The 23338-nt window shown below is 42.9% G+C and overlaps 1 protein-coding gene across 1 annotated transcript; it reads right to left on the reverse strand.

Annotated features, from left to right (window-relative positions):
* Positions 1–1220: 1220 nt before the first annotated feature.
* On the reverse strand, positions 1221–10584 carry LOC118237617 (zinc finger protein 287-like). Its single transcript, XM_035448298.1, is given in 5 exon segments — positions 1221–1291; positions 5345–5431; positions 6793–6919; positions 9292–9383; positions 10203–10584. Coding segments are annotated over 5 exon segments (759 nt in total).
* Positions 10585–23338: the final 12754 nt, after the last annotated feature.

The raw sequence follows: 23338 nt of genomic DNA on the forward strand, positions 1-23338 counted from the left end.
TTTATGATTTCTGAACTTCTCTTTTTACATATTTAGCAATGTTCCTAATAAAAAGTGGTAGGAAATACTTGCGCAAATCTGTTGAATTGCCCATGGGCTAGACAACTTAAAAATGAGGGAAAAACACACACAGACAGGATTCTGTATTATTGTTCTATTCTTTTTATAGGAGCCTTACTTGCCTCTGTGTACCAGTGGAAGACTTTATATTATTTACATAAAACACACAAAGGCAGGAAACACAAAGCGCTGCCCTCTGGCCTGTACCACACCACACTCATCCCAGCAGAGAGAAGCATTGTGCAAGGCATGAAAGCAACATCAAGAACCAACTAGTAAATACAGTTGCTACTTTTAACATAACTGAGGAATGAGCATCATCTAAGTATTTTTTAACGAGTATTTTGTGAATACTATGAAGTCAAGGGTAATTAGTGTCAGGAAAAGAGAAAGTGATAATTTCATCAAGAAAACACAGCTGGGTGGTGGTGTCAGTGGTGGCACATGCCTTTGATCCCAGCACTAGGGAGGCAGACGCAGCCTGGTCTACAGAGTGAGTTCCAGGACAGCCAGGGCTACACAGTGAAACCCTGCCTCAAAAAAACAACCAATAAACCTACCAACTAACTAAAAAAAACAAAACAAAAACAAAACAAAACAAAAACAAACAAAACAACAACAAAAAACCCCACCCCCCAAAACAAAAGAACCTAAAACAAAACAAAACAAAAAACCCAAAAAAACAAAACCCAAACAAACAAACAAAACACTCTCTCACAAATATAGCCTTAGGATGGCAGCAACTCAACCTTCTCTTCAACCCCTTTGAGGTGTTAGTGATTCTGTATTGTCCATATAAGCTTAGGTATTTATGGTACCAGAATTTGCTTTTTCTCATTTAGTTAAGGGAGCTTTCATTGGGCAATGATGTCCCACAACTTCTGATTCCTGGAACTCACTCTGTAGACCAGGCTGGCTTTGAACTCACAGAAATCTGCTTGCCTCTGCCTCGGGAGTGCCAGGATTAAAGACATGCGCCACCACTACCTGGCCTGATTCTCCATTGGTTAAGCTATTATTACACAGTAGATAGTATTTGTTAAATATGTGATACATGGACACAAAGTTATCTTCAGTCCCACCAATTTTCTCTCTATGCCTGTGATTCTACCTTACCACTTAACTCTAATTTACTCATCAATTCAGCCAACATATATTGATCATATGCAAGGCACTGGAGAAACAAGAAGGAGCAAAATGAAGCTCTGCTTTATATTCTAAGAGTGTGATGCTATGGATAGTAAATACAACAACAAATAAAAATCAATTCCTGCCAGTCTTTCTTTTATGTTGTTTAAGACCCATGAATTCAGTTATTGTTTAATGATTACTGCTTAATGATAGTTTCTGCATCAATGTTTTTTCCAATGAAACATTTTCCTAACACATGAAGTGTAATTTGTTTTACTTTCATGTGTGAAGGAGTACTAGGCTTCGAAGTATTCCTGAAAATAATTTCATTTTTAGTTTTCTATGAATAAGTTAATTTTTTAACCACTATTATTTCTTTAGGTAAAGGGGGTCCAGTTATATTTCATGTCACACCAGCTACTTGCATAACTTCCCTTCTCCACTTCTTTCCACCCTGGTTTTCCCTTGCCGCCTCTGCACTGGATCCCAATCTTTTCTATTTTTTATTCTCAAGTTATTTATAAAGCTATGTTCATTGCTCATGAAACTTGGCTTATAGGGTTGTATTTGGCAACTCATTTAGGCAGGATGATGCTTGTTCCATGGCAAAGTAGTTAAGAGCACATCCTTACCTTTTCTTTAAAGATCTTTGTTGACTGAAAGGGTTCAATCAAAAAGTCTGTCCTGAGCACAGAGGGCTCTTAGGAAATGTGTTTCAATGGAAGAAATGGCTTTGCCACAGTAAGGGCCATGGAAAAACTTGTCAATTTAAAAGCTAGTTGGGAAAAAAAAAGGGAACAGTGAGCCTGTCTTTTTTTTTTTTTTCCTTCAGGGTGACACTGGAGGTCAAAACCAAGTGAAACTAAAAATACTGTTGTACTAAAGATGACTTTAAGCTTGGGGTGTTTAATATATGTCTTGAGTTTGTTCATGGCTAGGGTTTTGTATACACTGATCCTTTATCTTATCAGATTGCCTCCTCTCCTGGAGGAAGTTAACAGTGGTCATGTAGAAATCTTTTAAGAGCCTTTCAGGTTTCCTCCTCCTGGCTTCACATGGAAGTTGTGATGGGAAAAGAGGAAGCAAAAAATGGGAGGGGCCTTTTACTTATTTTAAGGCTTCAAAGCTAGGATGAAGCAAAGGCCTCAAAGCATCTATACCTTCTTTCCTATAATGTCAGGATTACTCTCTAGTGCGAGTAATCTAGTGTGACAGACACTTGCCCAAGTTACAGTCATAAGGCCTCAATAAAGCATACTTGAAATATGCCAAGAGTTGATGAGTCACAGGTTTTAAAATACTCTTTCACAGTATTTCCTTCTGGAATGAATTCAAGTGTTATGAGACAAAAGCTAAGCAGTTGATGGAGCTCTAGGTTTCTAAGATCTGAATGGACAAGAGCCATTCTACTAATTCTGGTACTCCTGCTACTATGGTATCTAGCATATTGCACTTCAGATTTCTTTCAAATAGTTTGACACAGCACACAAAATGAAACTTAAGCCATCAAGTCTGAAAACTTAAACAAAGTCATGTCAAATAACTGGGGTGTCTGGCACCTGTTGCGGTATCTGGCACCGGTATGAACACGCTGATGCTGAATAAGATTGGTACTCTGGGTGAAGCTTTTCCCACATATACGGCATGCATAGGGCTTCTCTCCTGTGTGAATCCTCTGGTGTTGAATAAGGCATGTTCTCTGGCTAAAATCTTTGTTACACTGGTTACATTTATAGGGTCTCTCTCCAGTGTGAATTCTTCGGTGTTGATTAAGTGATGAAGAATAAATAAAAGCTTTTCCACATTGATTACATTTATAGGGTTTTTCTCCGGTATGAATCCTTTGATGTTGAGTAAGATTTGCACCTTGTCTATATGCTTTCCCACATACATTACATTTGAAGGGCTTTTCTCCATTGTGGATCCTCTGGTGTTGAGTAAGGTGCACACTCTGGCTGAAGGCCTTCCCACACACACTACATTTATACGGTTTCTCTCCGGTGTGTGTTCTATGATGCTGAGTAAGGTTTGCACTCTGGCTGAAGGCTTTCCCACATACACTACATATATAGGCTTTCTCTCCAGTATGGGTAGTTTGGTGCTGTATAAGAGTTGAGGAATGAGCGAAGGCCTTTCCACACTCATTGCATTTATAGCACTTCTCTCCAGAATGAATTCTCTGATGTCGAATAAGATAAGTACTCTGACTAAACACCTTCCAACACTCATTGCACTTATATGGTTTTTTCCCAGTATGAATTTTCTGATGTTGGAGAAGGTGTGTACTCTGACTGAAAGTTTTCCCACATTCATTGCATATGTAAGGTTTTTCTCCAGTATGAACTCTCTGATGATTAATCAGTGATGAACTATGGCTAAAGGTTTTACTGCATTCCAAACATTTATATGGTTTCTCACCAGTATGTGTCCTCTGATGTATAGTAAGATGTGCACGCTGACTAAAGTCTTTTCCACAATCATCACACTTGTAGGGTTTTTCTCCAGTATGAATTCTCTGATGGATAGTAAGGTGTGCACGCTGGCTGAAGGCTTTACCACACTGGTGACATTCATATGGTTTCTCTCCAGTATGCATTCTCTGATGTGCAATGAGGGATGAGATATGCTTAAACTCTTTCCCACATTCTTCACATTCATAAGATTTTTCTTTGGCATGGCTATTTCTGTGTGCCAGGAGTGATGGGTATTTCCTAAATTTTTTCCCACAGACATTACACGAATAAGGCTTATCTCCAGGAAGTATTTTCCCATGTACAATGCCAGATGAGACATTATTGAACATTGGCTTGCTTTCATTATACAGGGAAGTTTTATCATCTGATTGGGTATCAAATTGTACAATTAGGTTTGTGTGCTTTTCAAAATTATCTCTATATATATCATATTTGCTAAGGTATTCTTCTGTAGGGTCTTCTTGTGAGATCTCTGACTTTAAACTGAAATCTCTTTCATCCATGTGCATCTTGCTGAAGTCATACTCTGGCTCTCTCTCTAAACTGTCATCACAGTCATAGACTTCTTCAAATTTGATGGTCTGGGTTCCATCCTGTTTGAGTTTAGGAAGATCCTTTAATGGGATATGTGCTTGAGTTTTTGTTTCCCATTCTGAAATTCAAAAAAAAATTAAGTCTTACTCTCCTTAAAGGAAACAAAACAATATACATAAATAAAAATATCTGAAGATTACAGTTCTGATAACTTCATTTTATGGTCCTTAAAGTTTAAGGAAGGAAAATGAATGCTTAGAAGAGGAGGAGATAAATCACTGAAAATGGAGAGGCTTCTTACTTGTTCGTATGGTATAAAGCACACAGAGGCGACAGGTGCCAGTGTTAAGAGAAACTTGGATACCTGGTGTAATTTATACATATAGTGATCTCATAAAGTAGATATGCTGCTTTATTCTTTTCCCTTCCAACCTACAGATACAATCCCAAATACTACTACTACTAATAACATTGATAATGAATTTTGTTTTCTTTTTGAGACAGGGTCTATGTAGCTTTGGCTGTCCTGGAACTCACTCTGTAGACCAGGCTGGCTTTGAACTCACTGAGATCCATCTGCCTCTGCCTCCCAAGTGCTGGAATTAAAGGTGTGTGCCACCATTGCCAGGTGATTCTTGGCATTTCTACTGGGAGACAGCTACTGTTGGACTACTCAGACCAGTCTTTAAATTTCACTTTCATAAACACACATTTCTCTCTCTCTCTCTCTCTCTCTCTCTCTCTCTCTCTCTCTCTCTCTCTGTCTCTCTCTCTCTCACATACACACACACTGATCTCCCATATAAATATATTTTATTCAATCAGTTCTGTTCCTTTAGAGAGCCCTGACTAATACACTTGTATATCAAGAGTTGGGGAATGGCACAGTGAAGCCCTAGAGATGGTCTAAGAGATGGGATCTAGGTATCTTTGAGGATAAAACATGTAGATAGTGGCAAAGGCATAAAAATGACACTCAAAAACTTTTCCTGAAGACTTCCCATAAGGCAATGATGCCAACAGCTCCAAATTTTAGACCAGCTGGATGCCTCTGCAGTCACCTTGCTATGTTTATAAATCAAATATCATGACTCCAAGGACACAGATTCTTGAGTATAAGGTCATGTGTTGGCTTTTCTTCTCACCTGGGTTAGGGCCCTCTACAATTTCTTTTATCACCATCCATGGCTCTTCTAAGATGGGAATCACAGTTGGCCTGTAGACGGTCAGTCCTGGTTAGGAGGAACAGAAGAGTTTATCCTGTGCCTTTAGCACCTGATTTTCACTTGGCTTCTGTGGGGAGACAATGGCTCATGGACATGACCTAGTAGGAGAACTAGGTGTGAGGCAGCATCCAGAGGCAGCACTGCACAGCTGTGTGCCGTGATGCACACTGACAGCGCTGCACAGCTGTGTCCCGTGATGCACACTGACAGCGCTGCACAGCTGTGATGCACACTGACAGAGCTGCACAGCTGTGATACACACTGACAGAGCTGCACAGCTGTGTGGTGTGATGCACACTGACGGCGCTGCACAGCTGTGTGGTGTGATGCACACTGACAGCGCTGCACAGCTGTGTGGTGTGATGCACACTGACAGCGCTGCACAGCTGTGTGGTGTGATGCACACTGACGGCGCTGCATAGCTGTGTGCCGTGATGCACACTGATGGCGCTGCACAGCTGTGTGCCGTGATGCACACTGACGGCGCTGCACAGCTGTGTGGTGTGATGCACACTGACAGCGCTGCACAGCTGTGGTGCACACTGACAGCGCTGCACAGCTGTGTGGTGTGATGCACACTGACGGCGCTGCACAGCTGTGTGGTGTGATGCACACTGACAGCGCTGCACAGCTGTGGTGCACACTGACAGCGCTGCACAGCTGTGTGGTGTGATGCACACTGACGGCGCTGCACAGCTGTGGTGCATACTGACAGAGCTGCACAGCTGTGTGGTGTGGTGCACACTGACGGCGCTGCACAGCTGTGTGGTGTGATACACACTGACAGCGCTGCACAGCTGTGGTGCACACTGACAGCGCTGCACAGCTGTGTGGTGTGGTGCACACTGACGGCGCTGCACAGCTGTGTGGTGTGATGCACACTGACAGCGCTGCACAGCTGTGTGGTGTGATGCACACTGACAGCGCTGCACAGCTGTGGTGCACACTGACGGCGCTGCACAGCTGTGTGGTGTGATGCAGACTGACAGCGCTGCATAGCTGTGGTGCACACTGACAGCGCTGCACAGCTATGTGGTGTGGTGCACACTGATGGAGCTGCACAGCTGTGTGCTGTGATGCACACTGATAGCGCTGCACAGCTGTGATGCACACTGACAGAGCTGCACAGCTGTGTGCCGTGATGCACACTGATGGAGCTGCACAGCTGTGTGCCGTGATGCACACTGACACACCCAGCAAGCCTTTCTTTTGGGGAACAGTAGAACATGACAATTTTGTGCCGGAAGGAGACGTCTCATGTTTAGACTGTCTTCAGTCAGGTCCTTCAGGCACCTAACCTAATTTTTAGTAAGGAGGGTAGGAACATACTGTGGATGGCCTTTTGGGAGAAGAGGTATGGACCTTACCTAGAGAAACCATGTTCCAATAGTTCTGTAGAGTCACAGTCTTATACAGTTCCTTCTGAACGGGGCGCATCAGTTCCCAGTCCTCTTGGGTGATATCCACAGCCACATCTGTGAATGTCATTGACTCCTAAAATGTCAAACATAACTTAGTTGAATAACTAGTGAGGAAGGAGACAGTGGTGACACTGGGTGTGTGTCTATGGTGGTGGAAGTCACAAAATCTTAAGTGTCATCTTGCTGAGTGTGGTGGCTCACACTTGTAACACCAGCATTCAATAAGTTCTGGGCTAGCCTGAACTACATGGTGAGATCCTGTCTTCAACCAATCAACCAGACCAAAGCTCCCAAACCCTCATCCAATGTGTGGCTGACTCCATAGTAACCTTAAAAGGTTCTTAAAGGAACATTTAAAAATAAGGTAGAATATACTGTTTTCAGCTGTTACTAGCACATGCATTTGCTGGCTCCATCTTTTTTTTTTTTTTTTTTTCCGAGACAGGGTTTCTCTGTGTAGCTTTGGAGCCTATCCTGGCACTCACTCTGGAGAACAGGCTGGCCTCGAACTCACAGAGATCTGCCTGCCTCTGCCTCCTGAGTGCTGGGATTAAAGGCGTGTGCCACCAACGCCTGGTCTGCTGGCTCCATCTTAAAGAAGAAAATGACTGGGGTGTAGCTTAGTGGTTGAGCACTTGTCTAGTGGACTCCAGACTCAGATTCGATCCCTAGCGCTGTAAAAAAATAAAAGAGAAAGGAAAGTGACTTTATGTGTGCATGGCACGTGTGTGCGTGCGTGCGTGTTGGGATGCATGCCAATGTCATGGAGTATGTGGCAGACAGAAGACAACCTTAGGTGTCAGTCATAAACTTTACCTTATTTGAGACAGGGCCTCTTGTTTGCTGCCTGGCCTGTGAACTCCTAGGAATTCTCCTGTTTCTGCTGCCTATCTTGCCACAAGAGCTCTGGGTTATGGATGCATATTACCACTTCTAGCTTATGTGGGTTCTGGGGATCCAAACTCAGGCCCTCACGTTTGTGTGGCAAGCACTTTGCCTACTAAGTCATCTCTCAAGCCCACAGGAAGGGCTGAAAAATAGACTACAGAGTTGGTTTTGCCTTAAGAATAAATTCAACAAGCTATAATTAAAAATCTACATGCTCCACAATGAAATGCAGAATTCATTCTTGTTATCCTTATCCTTATTCCTGTTGAACTGCTGCATTTGTAGACACATTTACTGGAAAGGTTTCCGTCTCTTTTTGTTCTTGCTAAAAATTTTCTTTTGTTTGTTATTTTTGGGTTGGAGAGATTGATCAGCCTTTAAAGGATAGGCTCACAACCAAAAGGTGTTTTTTATCTTCACTATGTAGCCCTGGCTAGCCTAGAACTCACTGAATAGAGCAGGTTGGCTTCTTGAATTCACAGAGATCCACCTGCTTCTGCTCCCCTAGTGCTGGGAATAAAGATTCGTACTATCAGGTTCTTCATTACTCTGGCATGCTCCTTTTTTTTCAGTTGTAACTTAAAAAAAAACAAAACACATATTTTTGAGTCAAGGTCTTAGTGTATAGCCTATGCTGGTGTTGAATACAGGACACTACTGCCTTAGCCTTGCCCAAGTGAAAAATTGAGAGGGTAAAATCATATAAGTTTATAATTTAGGAAGATGACAGCTTTGCAATTATTCAAGTTTTTTTTAAACATCCCATAAAATGACAAAGGACATGGAAATACTGTAAAATCCATACTATGCTTAGTTCTAGCTATCTCAAGGTTTTCTTTTGCATGCATGGTACAGACTAAATAATGTTTCATTTCATTTTAATCATATGATCTTTACAGAATATGGGATACATTTTTGCATGTTATTTTCTATAGCAGTCTGTTTCTATTATTTCTAACACATTTCCCCTTAGTTTTCCAAGTAAGGATGTTTATATCAACTATAAAAAAAAATCATAGTCTGGGTACCAGAAGCTACACACACACACACACACACACACACACACACACACGTATGTGTATACATATTCTCCCTCCAATAAATCCTCCTCTTAATGTTGCTTGAATCGTTATTCCTTAAATAAGAGACTACCATTCAAACAGTTGATCACAGAACATATGGCCTTTACTTTTTGATGAAGAAAAATATTAGCAACCACTGCTATAATCTAATATAATCAGGTATCTCATATTTAGCGTCTACAATCTAAAAGGTAAAGTCTCCTTTTTGGCATTGAATAACTTAGGCCAGGAGTGGTTAAGAATCTTGTCTCAAATCACAGAGTGACTAGCAGAGCCACTCCCCCACACCCCAGATCCCATCTGGCTGTGGGTTCAGACTCTTAACCTTCACACAATACTGCTGATTGAAGTCAGAGTGATGAAGACAAGGGAGGGAGGCACAGTGCTTACCAAGGGAGACTCAGGCCTAGGTTCTGAATGGGGCTTTTGAGGGCTTAGCAGTTACAGGCCCAGGACAGAAGAAAATCAAACTCACTTTGGTCACCAGGTCGTTGAACCACCCTGCCTGGAAAGCATGTTTGGGTTCTTCCTCTGGGACTTCTTGGGGAAGGGTGGGATTCTGAGGAGCTGGGGAAGACAATGATGATTAGTTTGTTTGCATGGTCTCGGACACGCTTCACCAGCTATGTCTACACTTTCTCAATGTGAGAAGGCAAAGATGAGTGAAAACTTGGGTAATGTGTCAGAGTTAGAAAAAGGCCAACGACCGCCCTAACTCACCAGGGCAGATTAAAAAAAAAAAAACAAGCCTGCTTTGGCACTAAGTATATGCAGAAAATTCATATGTCTCTTTTTTGGGGGGTGGTGCTGGCATTGAACCCGGAACCTTTACATGAAGGCAAGCACTCTACCACCAGGCTATGTACATCCCCTGCTCTCTAAATGTCGGATACAAAGTTGTGAGTTGTCTCCATACATGAATGTTCTTTGGATACTTGCACTATTTTGGAAGTACTTTCTTTTTTCTTTCTTTCTTTCTTTTTTTTTTTTTTCCAAGACAGGGTTTCTCTGTGTAGCTTTGGAGCCTATCCTGGCACTCGCTCTGTAGACCAGGCTGGCCTCGAACTCACAGAGATCTGCCTGCCTCTGCCTCCTGAGTGCTGGGATTAAAGGTGTGCACCACCAACACCTGGTTGGAAGTACATTTTTGTAAAACCCAATTTGTAAAACTAATGGTTTATTAGCATAGTGATACAAACCTCTTCGAGTCACAGTGGTCCCAAGTACCCTGGAAGGGGACACAATGAAGCATGGACTTCCTGCTAAAGCTCTTTACTCAAAGACCTCATTCTCCCCAGTTTCATTTAAGGGGGCTGCTCTCAGAGGCACTAGGCATCTTCTCTAACCACCCAGGGATGCTACCCACCTCTGCTGTACAATTCTCACCTTCCTCTTCTAGAATTTGAGTAACATCCTCCACCAGAGTCACCACTTCCTCGCTGTTCTCTGGGTACTGAGACTTGACCCAAGCCCTAACCTCCCCAGGCAGGATGGTCAGGAATTGCTCCAGCACCAGCAACTCCAGGATTTGTTCTTTGGAGTGAACCTCAGGTCTCAGCCACTTAAGGCAGAGCTCTCGGAGCTGACTCAACGCTTTCCGGGGACCTGCCACATCTGGGTATGAAAAATTCCTAAAATTCTGTCGACAGGTCTCAGTGTCACGCAAGAGTCTTGAAGTGAGTGTTTGCTTCTCGTCACTGTAGGGCCTGTTTTGAACCTTGTCTGGCTTCCACATTAGGAGGACCTGTGAGCGTGAAGAATTGGCCATCCTCTTTCTTGAGGCTAACATTGCTATAGACAGGAGAACCAATCTGGTAGGGTCTTTTATTTTTCCAGTATTGAGCCAACTGCTTGAAGTCTCATGCTACAGTCACACAATTATTTGTTCCTCAAGGGCTGATGCAACCAGGGCCAGAATGGGACCACAGTAAAGCTAGCAGCTTGTAACAAATTCTGAGTTCAGAACTTGAAAGGATGAGTAAGACCCTGAAACACAAGAATTGTCTTAGTTAGGGTTACTATTGCTGTGATGAAACACCATGAGCAAAATCAAGCTGGGAAGAAAGGGTTTATTTGGCTTACACTTACACATCACTTTTCATCATCAAAGAAGTCAGGACAGGACCTCAAACAGGGCAGGAACTGATGCAGAGGCCATGGAGGGGTGCTGCTTACTGGCTTGCTCTCCACGGCTTGCTTAGTCTGCTTTCTAATAGAACCCAGGAGCACCAGCCCAGGGATGGCACCACCCACAATGGACTGGGCCTTCCCCATCAATCACTAATTAAGAAAATGCCTTATGGCTGTATCTTTTGGAGTCATTTTCTCAATTGAGGTTCCCTCCTCTCAGATGACTACAGCGTGTGTCAAGTTGACACAAAACTAGCCGACACAATTGACCTCTTGTGAGCTTGACACACAAACATCACTGTTAAGCCACAACCTTTCTTTTCTGGTTCATCCCCAAGACCACACATTAATACTAACATCACAGTATAAAACATTTTTAAACTTAAAAAGTCCTACAAGTATTACAAAATCAAACACTTAAAAAATTTAGTTGCTTTTAAAATCCAAAGTCTCTCAACTGTGGCTCCTATAAAATGAAAAAATGAGTTAAATACTTTCTTATTTCAAGAGGAGAGAACCAGAGAGCAGTCACAATCAAATCAAAGTAAAATCAGCTGGTCAATGGTGGCACATGTGCTTAATCCCAGCACTTGGGAGGCAGAGGCAGGTAGATTTATGAGTTCGAAGCCAGCCTGGTTTACATAGTGAATTCCAGGACAAATAGACACAAAAAAGAAAAACTTCCAATTGTGTAAATAACTCAGTGTCCAATGTGTGGAATCCACTCACAATTTTCTGGGGTCCTCTGAGGGGCTTGGGTCACTTCTCCAGCCCTGTCCTCTGCAGTACACACAGCTTGTCTTCTAGGCTCGAGCTGGCTTCACTCCACTGCTATTGCTGTGTCTTGGTGATCACCCTGTGGTACTGGCATCTCCAAAATGTTGGGGGTCTTTTGCTGAAACTGGGCTGTACTTTCACCAATAGCCTCTGTGCTGGCTAGTCTTATATCAACTTGACACACACACTAGAGTTATCTTAAAGGAGGGAACCTCTACTGAGAAAATGCCTCCATAAGATCCAGCTGGGGGTTGTTCCATTCTTGTGCTGGTGGTCCTGGGTTCTATTAAAAAGCAAACTGTGCAAACCAGGGGAGTAAGCCAGTTAGCACCATCCCTCCATGGCCCCTGCATCAGCTCCTGCCTCCAAGGTTCCTGCTGTGTTTGGGGTTCCTGTCCTGACTTCCTTTGAAGATGAACAGCAATATGAAGTTCAAGCCAATTAAACTCTTTCCTCCCCAACTTGCTTTTTGGTCACGGTGTTTCATCACAACATTTGAGTTGTGATGACAGCCTCTCCTGGGCTTTTTTCAGGGATGCCAGCCCTGCCACAGTGCCAAGTCTCAGCTACTCTCCATGACCCCTCATGCCATCAAAATCAGTACCACCTGAGTGACTCTTACTCTGCCAAGTTTGGCTGTCAGGAGGTACAACCTTGGCTGCCTCTGGAGCACAGCTTCTGTGTGCTGGTCCCAAAGAAACACTTCCCATAAGACTTCACCTCCGTGATGCCGATCTCTTCTTAATCACAGGTGACTATTCAGTTCCAGGTGACCAGACACCAAAGACTGTCCACAGAAGAGGCCAAGTTTGCTTCCCTCTGAAACTTCACACACCAGGCCTCCACCTGCTCTGTTCCCAACATTCTTATCCTCAGCTCCTACAGAACAGTCCACTGAGCTCTCAACACTCAATGGCTTTTCCAGCCCAACATCCTTCCACAATCCTTCCCAAAACATGGTCAGGCCTGTGATAGCAATACCCCACTTCTGGTTCCTGTTTCTGTCTTGGGGTTACTATTTCTGTGACAAAGACCATGAACAAAAGCAACTTGGGAGGAAAGGGTTTATTTGGCTGACACTTTCACAATCACACTGTTGATCATCAAAGTCAGTCAGGACAGGGACTCAAACAGGGACCTGGGGACCTGGAGGCAGGTACTGATGCAGAGGCCATGGAGGAGTGTTGCTTACTGGCTTGCTCAGCCTGCTTTCTTATAGAACCCAGGACCACCTGCCCAGATATGGCCCCAACCACAATGTGTTGGGCCCTGGCACATCAATCACTAATTAGGAAAAATGTTCCACAGTCTTGCCTATAGCTAGTCTTATAGAGTCATTTCCTCAGTTGAAGGCCTCTCCTTTCAGATGACAATAGGTCATGTCAAGTTGCCATAAAACTATCCAGCATAAGAATGGACCATAAGTTCAAGAATTCCTGGTTTACTATGCTACTCATCATACAGAGGCAGACTCTGCAGAATGCTTGGTCAGACACATAGGATTCACCCTGGTCTTCCTTCCCTCTATCCTTGGACTTGGAATATACTTATCCTGGAGGAAGTGTGTGTGTGTGTGTGTGTGTGTGTGTGTGTGTGTGTGTGTGTGTGTGTGTGTGTGTGTGTGTGTGTGTGTGTGTGTTTGTGTGTGTATGGACGGAGGTGGGAGGAGCAATAATTCAAAGAATTATGACAATGGCTAATTTCTAACTTGTTAAAAACTAATCATCCTACAGAAAGAAACGTTTCACTATCTTAGTCACGGATGTACCCGATGTTCTCAGCAACCACAAATCTGCGATTACTAGGACAAATTGGAGGTTCCAAACAACCTCGTGGGGGTGGGGCCGAGGCGATCTATTTATCGGTCTTGCATGGTCTACTCTACTCTCTGAGCCGGGAAAACAAGCCTGTTGGGCAGTGATTGGAGGTCGATCAGGAGCCTCCTCAAGTATAAATCGAAAACACGATCCCCAACGCCAACCTCATAAGATTCCAGACGCAGAGAAGAACCCACACGTACTTGTCCGGGGCTCCAACTCCCAGCCCAGCTCATCCGCAGTCATGCCCCGAGGAGATGCGCAGTCCTCGCTTCCAGCCGCCTCCCCTTCCCGGCCTCGCCCGGGCCCGGCCTCCCCGTGGACACTCGCGGGGACATCAGTACCTGTCGATCGGCCCCGTCCGCGCAGCACGGGCAACAATGGCGGCGGCGTAGTGGGCGCCTGCGTGGCAGGTTCGACCCCGAGCTGCACGGGGGAAGGGGGGGTGTTCAGCTTCACGGCTTTCCTCTCCGGGAAGAGCCGGGAGCCGCCAAGACGCGCCAGTCCCAGCTCGGTCCCCAGAGGCCCCGGCTGGAAACCCCAGCGCCTGTGCTTTGCAGCGACCTCGCCTCGGCGCCACTGCGCATGTGCTACTGGAACGCTGCGCGTTCCTAGAGCCAATGGGAAGCTGAACCCGGGCCTCCCCATCCTGAGCCCCTGGCCCTGGACCTGTCTCCATGGTAACCTCCTCCACCCATCACCATGACTTGCTTGTTAGCTGCAAGGTTTTGATATGAAACTTTAAAGTTTTCCTGGGCAGAGACAGGCCTGGCTCATGACTTGGACGTCGGGGCTGTAACAGCAACTGGGAAAGCGCTTGGAGAGTAAAGCCGGCTTCTCACTACCCAGAGATAGGTGTTGAGGATACGGTTTGCAGGGAGGAAAATCCTCTTTTCAGGCTGCATGTGCATAAATACTTAATGACCCTGATCGTCTACTTAAGACTCTTGCTCTTTGAGCTCTTTTGCGGAGCCCACCACCCAGCTCTCAAATTAATCACACCGAGGCTTATTATTTCTTATAAATGTCTGGTCTCAGCTTGGCTTGGTTTTTTTTTTTTTTTTTTTTTTTTTTTTTTTTTTTTTTTTTTTTTTTTTTGGCCAGCTTTTCTTATCCCATCTACCTTATGCCTCTGGGCTTTTTATCTTTCTCTATTTCTGTATCTTTTCTTTCCTTCTTATTCTATGTTTGGCTGTGTAGCTGGGTGACTGGCCTCTTCTTTTCTGGCTCCTTTTTCCTCTCTTGCTTCTTTCTCCCAGATTTTTCCTTCTGTTTATTCCCTCTGCCTGCTAGCCCTGCCTATCCTTTCTCCTGTCTTGCTATTGGCTGTTCAGCTCTTTATCAGACCAGTCAGGTGTTTTAAGCAGGCAAAGTAACACAGTTTCACAGAATTAAACAAATGCAACATTAAGAGAATACAACACATGGGGGCTGGAGAGATGGCTCAGAGGTTAAGAGCACTGACTGCTCTTCCAGAGGTCCTAAGTTCAATTCCCAGCAACCACATGGTGGCTCACAACCATCTATAATGGTTGTGCCCTCTTCCACCATGCAGGCATACATGCAGGCAGAACATTGTATACATAATAAATATAATCTTAAAAAAAGAATGCAACACAGAGGCTTGGTCCTGCCCCAACTTAATGTGAAAAACTGTGTAGACTTCCCATGGGAGCCCTTACCTGTTGGGAGGAGTGGATGGGCTGGGAGGGAGGTGAGGGGGTGCGGAAGAAGGGGTGGTAGGGAGAACTTTGGTTGGAATGTAAAGTAAAATAAAAAAGAATTAAAAAGAATGTAACACATTTTTCATCATTAAACAAATGTTACACTGCAGAAACAAATGCAACACACCTTAAAATAATATTCACTACAGGGACTCTCAGATTGAAATGATAGACAAACTGTCTTTAGTGTTTCCCTCAGTTCCTTCTACTCTTCTATGTATTTTTTGGTTTGGTCTTTTAATTGCACCCCAGACTTCTTGTCCTTCATCCTTGATACTTTTTATTCTGCTTGGCTGAGTCTATTGGTGGTGTTACCACTGTTTTTCGGTTCAGTTCACTGAGTTTTAATTTCCAGCATTTCTGTGTGGGCTCCCCCAATGCCAAAATATCAATTTCTTTCCCTACTCATGCTCACAGAAGCAAAACCAGTTAAATGTACCAGGTCATCAAAACTAGGTGCAAAGTAGGAGAGAGGTGAGTCTCTGTGAGTTTGAGGCCAGCCACGTGTACGTAACCAGTTCAAGGCTAGCATGAGCTACATAATGAGGAAAGAAAAGACTGGAGAGATGGCTTAGTGGTTAAGAGTGATTTTTATTTTTACAGAAGACCCCGGGTTCAGTAGCCAAATTAGAGTTATTAGGTAGCAATGAAAAAATTTTATGGTTGGGGGTCACCACAGCATGAGGAACTGTATTAAAGGGTCACACAGCATTAGCAAGGGTGAGGACCACTGGTCTAACTTGTCTAAAGTATAGCTGTCAGAGGTTACACCCCTCCTCTATAGAGAATGTGCACTTTGTTGGTAGTTTCTTCTGCTGTGCAGGTGCCTGCCTTTACCTTGAAGAAGTATGTCTTAACCTGTGCTTGGGCTCTCATATAAGGTATCCTACATACCATATATTTACATTACAATTCTTAACACAGCAAGGTTACAGTTATGAAGCAGCAAGAAAAAATAATTTTGTAGCTGGTGTGGTCACCGCAACATTAAGAACTGTATTAAAGGGTTACAGCATTAGGGAGGTTGAGAACTGCTGCTTTGAAGAAACCCAGCTTGCCAATTACTGGGCCTAATTCCTGTGCTAGTCAAAAAATTTCTTGCATACTAGGGAAATGTCTGGAGATCTATACAGATGACACCAGCTAACAATCTAAGCAACAGAGGAGAGGCTACATTAAGTGCCCTCCCCTGATAATGAGATTGATGACTGACTTATATGCCACCCGATAGCCCTCATCCAGCAGCTGGTTGAAGTAGAGGCAGACACCCATAACTAATCACTGAACTGAACTGGAATCCAGTTGCAGAGAAGAATGAGTGATGGGCAAAGGGGTCCAGACAAAGGTAGTGAAACCCACAGAAACAGCTGACCTGAACATTGGGGAGCTCTTGGTCCCCAGATTGATAGCTGAGATACCAGCATGGGACTGATCCAGACCCCAGGAACATGGGTTTCAGTGAAGAAACCTTGGAAATCTATGGGACCTCCTGTAGTAGTTCAGTACTTATCCCTAGCATAGGTATGGACCTTGGGAGCCCAATTCACATAGAGGGATACTCTCTGAGGCAAGACACACGGGGGTGGGCCTAGGCCCTACCCCAAAATATATGATAGACTCTTATGACACCCTATGGAAGGCCTCACCCTCCCTGGGGAGCAGAAAGGATATGTGATAGGTAGGGTGTTAGCTGGGGCGGGGGTGGGGTGGGGTGGGGGGTGGTGGTGGTATGGGAGGAGGGGAGGGAGTGGGAACTGGGATTGACGTGTAAAACAATCTTGTTTCTAATTCAAATAAAAAAAGGAAAAAAGAAAACATATGAATAAATATATGGAAGAAAACAGCCACTCAAAAACTCAGAATAAATTACAAGGTAAAATAAAGAAAAAATTTATTGCGTAAACCTATATTCCAAAGTGTTTCCCCTATATTTTCCTCTAGCAGTTTCAACACTTATGATTTTTAAGTTAGGGTCTTTGATCCAGCTTGGACTGATGATTTGACTCAGGATAAGAGATACTGATCTAACTTCATTCTTCTGAAGATGAGTATCTCGTTTTACCAACACCATTTATTCAATAGAGTGTTCATGCCTGTGTCCTCTATTATGTTTCATTTATCTCAATGTTTGTTTCTGTCATTATGGCTCTGCAGTATATTTTGAAGCTAGGTCATGTGATCACTCTGTGTCTTTCTGCCTAAAATTGATTTGGGTATTTTCATTTCCAAATGAACTTCTGATCCCCCCATTCCTGTGGAGAATGCCACTGGTATTTCAATGAGGACTGCATTTCATTTGTAGGTTAGTTTTGGTAATATGGTCATTTCCACAATATTAATTCTGCTGGTCTAAGAGGATGCAAGGTCTTTTTGAGGAAACTCTATGGTAATTTTCATGGTGGTTGTACTAGTTTATACTTCCACTGTCTTAGGATTACTATTGCTGTGATGAGACACCAGGATCTAAAAATCAAGTCAGGGAAGAAAGGGTTTATCCAGCCTGCACTTCCATATTGCTGTCCATCATCAAGGGAAGTCAGCACGAGAACTCAAACAGGGCAGGAACCTGGAGGCAGGAGCTGATGCAGAGGCCATGAAGGTGCTGCTTACTGGCTTGCCTCCCATGGCTTACTCAGCTTGCTTTATAATAGAATCCAGGACTATCAGTAAAGGGATGGCATAACCCACAGTGGACTGAACTCTCCTCCATCAATCACTAATTAAAAAATATCTTACAGCTGGTTTTTTGGTTTTTGAAGACAGAGTTTCTCTGTGTAACAGCCCTGGCTGTCCTGGAACTCACTCTGTGGATTAGGCTGGCCTTGAACTCAGGAGATCTGCCTGCCTCTGCCTCCCAAGTGCTGGGACTAAAGGTGTGTGCTACCACCGCCCAGCTACAGCTGGATCTTAAGGAGGCATTTTCTCAATTAAGATCACCTCCTTTCAGATAACTCTAGTTTATATGTCAAGTTGACATAAGACCAGCCAGCACAAGTAACATTGATGCTCCTCTTTTCCTACAGCCTCACTAACAATTTTTTGATTATAGTCATTCTGATTGGCTTAAAATAGAATCTGAGAGTAGCTATAATTTGTATTTCCATAATTATTAAGGATCTGAACACTTTTCAAAATATTTGTTAGCAATTTGTATTTCTTCTTTTGGGAAATCTTTGTTCAGTTCTATAGTTAATTTTCTGATTGGGTTGGTTGCTTTCTTGATGTTTAGTTTTTTTCCCTTCTTTGTATATTCTGCATACTAATCCTCCATCAAACGATGAGTAATTTATCCTATTCTTTTCACTCAATTAACAGTCTCCTTTGTTGCACAGAAGTCTTTTAATTTCATAAGGTCCCATTTGTTGATGGTTGGCCTTATTTTTTTGTGTGCAACTGGCCTTATTTATCTAGTTTTACAGATGCATAATTCCTAACTGCACACTAAATATTTATCCTTCATCCACAGATAATCACGGTCCTCACCCCTCATCAAAGAAGCTTCTTTTTGGAATAGACAGAGAGCGTTACAGAAAATCACAACTGGTCAAAATGCAGAGAACAATTGATTATGGGGTTTCTCGACCCAATGGATCCATCTGCATCACAACTCCTGACCCCAAGGCTCAGGGAACATTGCAGAAAGATGTGGCAGAAGGACCGAAAGAGCCAGAGACCAGGAAATCTGCTGTGAGAGCGTGTCATTTCTAAATGGCAAGGAAGCTTCACTCACGATACCTGAACAACATGGCTACCTAAGCAAGACCTGAACAAGGACAACACCAATAGACATGATGACATGGAAAGGGAAACTTCACAGGTTCTCACCCTTAGACAAAGAACTACAGACATCCAGGGAATGCTGAGAGGGAGAATTTGTCTTACCCAAGGATTAGCACCTTTAATTGGTTATGAAATACCAAGTGGTTAGATCTGGAACCATATAAATGCAAGCAACACTAAAAGAACTCCGCTATTGTGTAACAAAAGCAATTAAAGAATAAGAAGCCAAGTATTTAAAAGGGAGTGGTGGGCATGAGTGGGGTTAGAGAGAAGCAAGGGAAGAGGGGGAAACCTGATTAAAAAATCAGGTGGTTGTAAATGTGTGGGCTCATACCTGGGTCGTCTATTCTAGTCCATGGACCTACCTGTCTGTTTCTGTGTCGGTACTATGCTGTTTTTGTTATGACTGTGGTATAGCTTGAAATTAGGTATTATGATAGTGCTAGCATTGTTCTTATTGCTTATGTGGTTTTGGCTGCCAGATTCTTTTATGTTTCCATATGATGTTTTATTTTTGGAGACAGGGTCTCACCATGCAGCTCTAGATATCTAGGAACTTTCTGTGTATACCATGCTGGCCTTAGACTCACAGAGATCCCCTGCCTCTGACTCCTGAGTGCTGGGATGAAAGGTGTGCACCACCACATCTGATGCTCCATATGAACTTTAAGATTGCCTTTTATACTTCTGTGAAGAATGGCTCTGTAGTTTTGATGGACATTGCTTTAAATCTGTATGTTGATTTTGGTAGGACAGTCATTTTTAGAGTGTTAATTCTTCCAATCCACGAATATGGGAGGTCTTTCCAGTGTTTTCCTCAATTCCTTTCCTCACTGTTTTAAAACTCTGTAGAAATCTTTCCCTTCATTGCTTAGGTTTATTCCAAGGTGTTTTTATTGTTTTTGAGGCTATTATGAATAGAACCATTTCTCTGATTTCTGTTTTTGTATGCTTAGCATTGGTGTACATCAAGGCTTCTGATTTTTGTATGTTAATTTTGTGTCCTGTCAGTTTACTAAAAATGTTATTGACTCTTGACAGTTTGCTGGTAGAGTCATTACTCTTTTACATATAGAGTCATGTCATCTGTGTCTAGTTAGGGTTTTCTATTGCTATGAAGAGACACCATGACCATGCTAACTCTTATAAAGGAAAACATTTAATTGGCTGGCTTACAGTTCAGAGGTTTAGTCCATTATCATTGTGGGACATGGTGGCACACAGGCAGACACAGTGCTGGAGAAGGAACTACATCTTGATCCCACAGGCAACAGGAATTGGTCTGAGACACTAGGTGTGGCTTGAGCATATATAAGACCTCAAAGTCCACCCCAAAGTGACACACTTTCTCTAACAAGGCCATACCTACTTCAACAGGCCACACCTCCTAATAGTGCCACTTCCTATGAGTTTATGGGGGCCAATTACATTCAAACCACCACAATCTGTGTGTAAGGGTACTTTGGGATCTTTCTTTCCTTTGTGTCCCTTTTATGTTTTTCTTATTTCTTGTTGCTCTCTGGATTTAAGGACTGTTTTGAACAGGGATGGAAAGTGTGGACACCCTTGTTCCTGATTTTGGTGGAAATGCCTCCGGATTTTCTGCCTATAGAATTGTCATGAATAGCCTTTACTATGTTTACATATGTTCCTTCTATTCCCTTCTATTCAGTTTTTTCAAAGATAAAGGGATGTTAGAGTTTTTCAAAGGCTTTTCCTGCATCTGTTGAAATGATTGTATGACTTTAATCTTTGAGTCTATTTATGTTATTTATTATAGTTACTGATTAGTTGGGCCATCCCTGCATCTCTAAAATGAAACCAAATTGATTGTGGTGAATGCTCTTTTTGATGTGTTCTTGAATTCAGTTTGTATTTTATTGAGATTTTTTTTTACATCTCTGCTCATCAGGGGAGATTGTTGTGTAATTTTCTTTTTACTGTGCTTTTATTTGGCTTTGGTGTCAGGATAATATTGGCTTCATAAAAAGAATTTAGAAGCAGTCCTTCCTTTTTTGTGTTGGTTCTTTTTAAGAACGTGGTTGAATTTTGAGGTGAATCTGTCTGGGCCTAGACTTTTTTTTTTACACATTCCTTTATTTGGTGTGTGTGTGTGTATGGTGTATATATATGTGTTATATATATATGTATATATATATATTTATGTATGTATGTATGTATGTGTGTGTGCATATGATGTACAGTATGTGTAATATATATATATATGTATATACATATATATGTGTGTGTGTGTGTGTGTGTGTGTGTGGTGTGTGTGTGTGTGTGTGTGTGTGTGTGTGTGTGTGTGTGTGTATGCCATAGCATACAGGTGAAGACCAGAGGAGTTTTTGGGAGTTATTCTCTCTTCCCAGACATGAACCTGGAGGATCTGACATTTTCCTTACTGGTTTTGATCTTGCTTTGGTATGATTATTCCTTGTTTTACCTCCATCCTTCCCTTTTGGAATTGAATGCTTATTTTATACCACTGTATGCTGTAACTATGTAGCTTGTTTTTGACTACATAGGTGCTCACGGTTCAGAGACTGCCTTAGCTCTCAGATGAAACGTGGATTTTGGAAGAGTGTGGGACTCATTAAAATGATGGGGACTTTTGATGACTACATTTTGCATTGCGCGATGGACATGTGCCTATGGGGACAAGGGTGGAAGATTATTATTTAAATAACATTGTTTGGGTGTCAAGTTGTCAAGGGATGAACATAGGATGATTAATATTGTCAATTTGACAGTATCGAGACTCACCTACAAGACAAGCTCTGACCCATGCCTGTGAGAGATTATCTAGATTAGACTGATCTGGGTGGGAAGACCTACTTTTCCTGTGATTGACACACTTCAGTGTGCTGGGGTCCTGGAACAAATAGAAAGGAGGATCAAGTTGAGCGGAGTATTATCACGTATTGCTCTCTGCTTCCTGACTGCAGGTGCAATGTGACCGGCCTGCAAGATATACTGGTGCAGCAGAAGCACAAATGTTATGGGAGTAACCAATCACTTTTAATTGGATTTAAGACCCTCTCCATGAGAAAGAACCCATACACGACACTATTAGAGTGGCCAGGAACCCAAGACTAGATAGGTCCTGGGTCTAGAGGAAGCACAAATACTATTATTCTGCTAAAGGAACACTGCAATAAAATGACTCCTAATGACATAGTGCTGTACCTGTAGGTCAGCGACTTGCTCAATTCACATGTGAGAAGCTTCTTCTTGCTGTAGATGGGAATTAACACAGAGACTCACAACGGGATATCATGCAAAGAGCGACTTAGGAGCTAAATGGGATTTTTTTTTTAAATCAAATCCCTCTCCACAAGGCTCAGGCAGCTACAGAGAGAGTGTAAGGCCAGAGGTGATGGATGATTCTGAGGAAATAGTGGCTTCCAGACATGCCAGGACTAATGTACACATGAACTCACTCACAGAGACTGTGGCAGCATGCACAGGGCCTGCACAGGTTCAAATTAAGTAGGGTCTTACACCTAGAGGGGGAAGTCGACAGGACTCACTCTCTTAACCGGGAAGCTATCTGCAACTAACACTCACTGGCCAAGGGAAAACCAATATCACCCAGTGGAACAGCACTGGGTATATCAACCACATTCCAAAGCATGTACCATGCTCAGGAGTAATTAATAGGTTAACACAAAAGAAACAAAACAAACACAGTGGTACTTTTTGTCTCATTTTGTTCTGTTTAAAAAAATTTTTTAGTCTTATTAGTCTTTGTTTATTTTGACTTTCATTTTTGTGGGGCTTTTCCTGGAAAAACAGGGCAGTGAGCTATAGCCTTCTGCCAGTAGGCACAGGCTGGCTCAGGGGAGATGCCTTGCGCCTGAGAGATCAGTTTATTACCTGCCCAGAACGAAATGAGACAAGCAAAGTGTACAATATAACGTGAAACCATACACAGCTGTGGTGTAAACTAGGCCCTGCTAATCATTGTGATCCAAGCCTTGACTCTGGTTCTCATAAATTCACTCTGATAGACTGACTACTTTGGAAGTAGTCCCCCTTTTCAGGGTGTGGCATGGAAAAAAAACAGTGGCTTATTCTAGAAGGCGTTTCTAAGACAGTGAATCTTACAGGCTTGGATCAGATGTACCAGCAGGCAGGTGAAGATATCACGGTGTGCATGCTGTCTCCGTTTTTTGTAAAAACCATGGGCAAGCCTAGTGTTTATGTCATTTTCTCACGTAGCCATCAGAGGGCAGTGCCAGACTGTAAGTTGACTCTCTTCAGACTGTCTTAAACCTTAGAGAATCTCACT

The sequence above is a fragment of the Cricetulus griseus genome, chromosome 7, assembly GCF_003668045.3.
Source record: "Cricetulus griseus strain 17A/GY chromosome 7, alternate assembly CriGri-PICRH-1.0, whole genome shotgun sequence".
Classification (NCBI taxonomy): domain Eukaryota; kingdom Metazoa; phylum Chordata; class Mammalia; order Rodentia; family Cricetidae; genus Cricetulus; species Cricetulus griseus.